Source organism: Octopus bimaculoides, chromosome 4 (genome assembly GCF_001194135.2).
Source record: "Octopus bimaculoides isolate UCB-OBI-ISO-001 chromosome 4, ASM119413v2, whole genome shotgun sequence".
In the NCBI taxonomy this organism is placed as follows: Eukaryota; Metazoa; Mollusca; class Cephalopoda; order Octopoda; family Octopodidae; genus Octopus; species Octopus bimaculoides.
In genome coordinates this window covers 133,242,659-133,244,016 of record NC_068984.1, presented here as the reverse complement: position 1 = coordinate 133,244,016, position 1,358 = coordinate 133,242,659, and the positions used below count along the sequence as shown (strand labels likewise).

The following is a 1,358-nucleotide window of genomic DNA, read 5'->3' as shown; positions in this document are numbered from 1 at the left end:
ATATATTTAAAACAGCACTGTTTTAAATGAATTTGGTTAACTATATCCAACAATCAGATACCAATAAATGGAGTAGTATGTATCATCATCATTATTTAACATCCACTTTCCATGCTGGCATGGGTTGGATGGTTTGACTGAGGACTGGCAAGCTTGGAGGTGGTCCCAGCTCCAGTCTGATCTGGCAAGGTTTCTACAGCTGGATGCCCTTTCTAATGCGAACCACTCCGAGATTACCACTGGCACTCTTTTTACATGCCACCAACACAGGGGCCAATCAGGCGGCACTGGCATCAACCATGCTTGAATGGTGTTTTTTATGTGCCACCAGCATGGGTGCCAGTCAGGCAGTACTAGCATCGGCCACGACTATGATTTCACTTGACTCAACAGGTCTTCTCAAGCACAGCATATTGCCCGACGATTGAAGAGTACTTTTATACGGGCCAGTTATGCAACACTGGCATTGGCCACAGCTATGATCTCACTTGACTTAAATGATGATGATGATGGTGATGATGGTGGTGGCGGCGGGAGCGGTGATGTTGATGATGATGATGATGCACAACAAAGTCAAACACCAGTATTGTATATTTTCAAGTTAAATATCAACCATATTGGTATTACCAATTTCAAACCACTTGCAAATTATTGTATCTTAAAGGGATTTTGTGTTTATTGATACAGAAACTGAATGGAAGCACTACTGTATCTGCGACGATGCTGATTGCACACAAAGTTGGAATTCCACTGTTTGTTACTGGTGGTGTCGGAGGAGTTCACAGAGGTGCTGAATCAAGTAAGAGGTTTACCACTTTAACTCTTTAGCATTCAGATTACTGTTTCAAAGAGAATGCTTCTTTATTCACATTGTTTTGAATTGATCAAGGCTTATCTCATAGATTCAAGATTTCAATGATGTGGTTGTTTATTTTTCAAATGATATTGTAGGGTAGGTGTGATAGGCTGAATCTGGCCTGTTTGAGCATTAAACAGGTAGAATATTTGTGCCGGATATGGCTGGTCTAAATACTTAGGGGTTAATATATGTATTTTAAGTTGCAGTGAGCCCCATACTAGCTTTGTTAGCAACAGCAAAATAACAACAGATTACTATAACTGTCAACGTGAAAACATGGTTAAAAAGCTTGCTTGCTAACCATGTGGTCTTGGGTTCAGTCCCATTGAATGACATCTTGGGCAAGTGTCTTCTACTATAGCTCTGGACCAACCAAAGCCTTGTAAGTAGATTTGATAGATGGAAATTGAAAGAAGCCCATCACATGTATCTCTCTCTCTCTCTCTCTCTCTATATATATATATATATATATATATATATATATATATATATATATATG

The 1,358-nt window shown here is 39.3% G+C and overlaps 1 protein-coding gene across 3 annotated transcripts in view; it reads left to right on the top strand.

Moving 5' to 3' along the window:
• Positions 1-1,358, top strand: part of LOC106880549 (uncharacterized) — a 42,735-nt gene that overhangs the window by 8,415 nt on the left and 32,962 nt on the right. For all 3 annotated transcript variants that reach the window (XM_014930539.2, XM_014930540.2, XM_052967508.1), the window contains exon 6: positions 688-799. In XM_014930539.2, the coding sequence (XP_014786025.1) occupies positions 688-799 (112 nt within the window). The remainder of the gene's footprint in view (positions 1-687; positions 800-1,358) is intronic.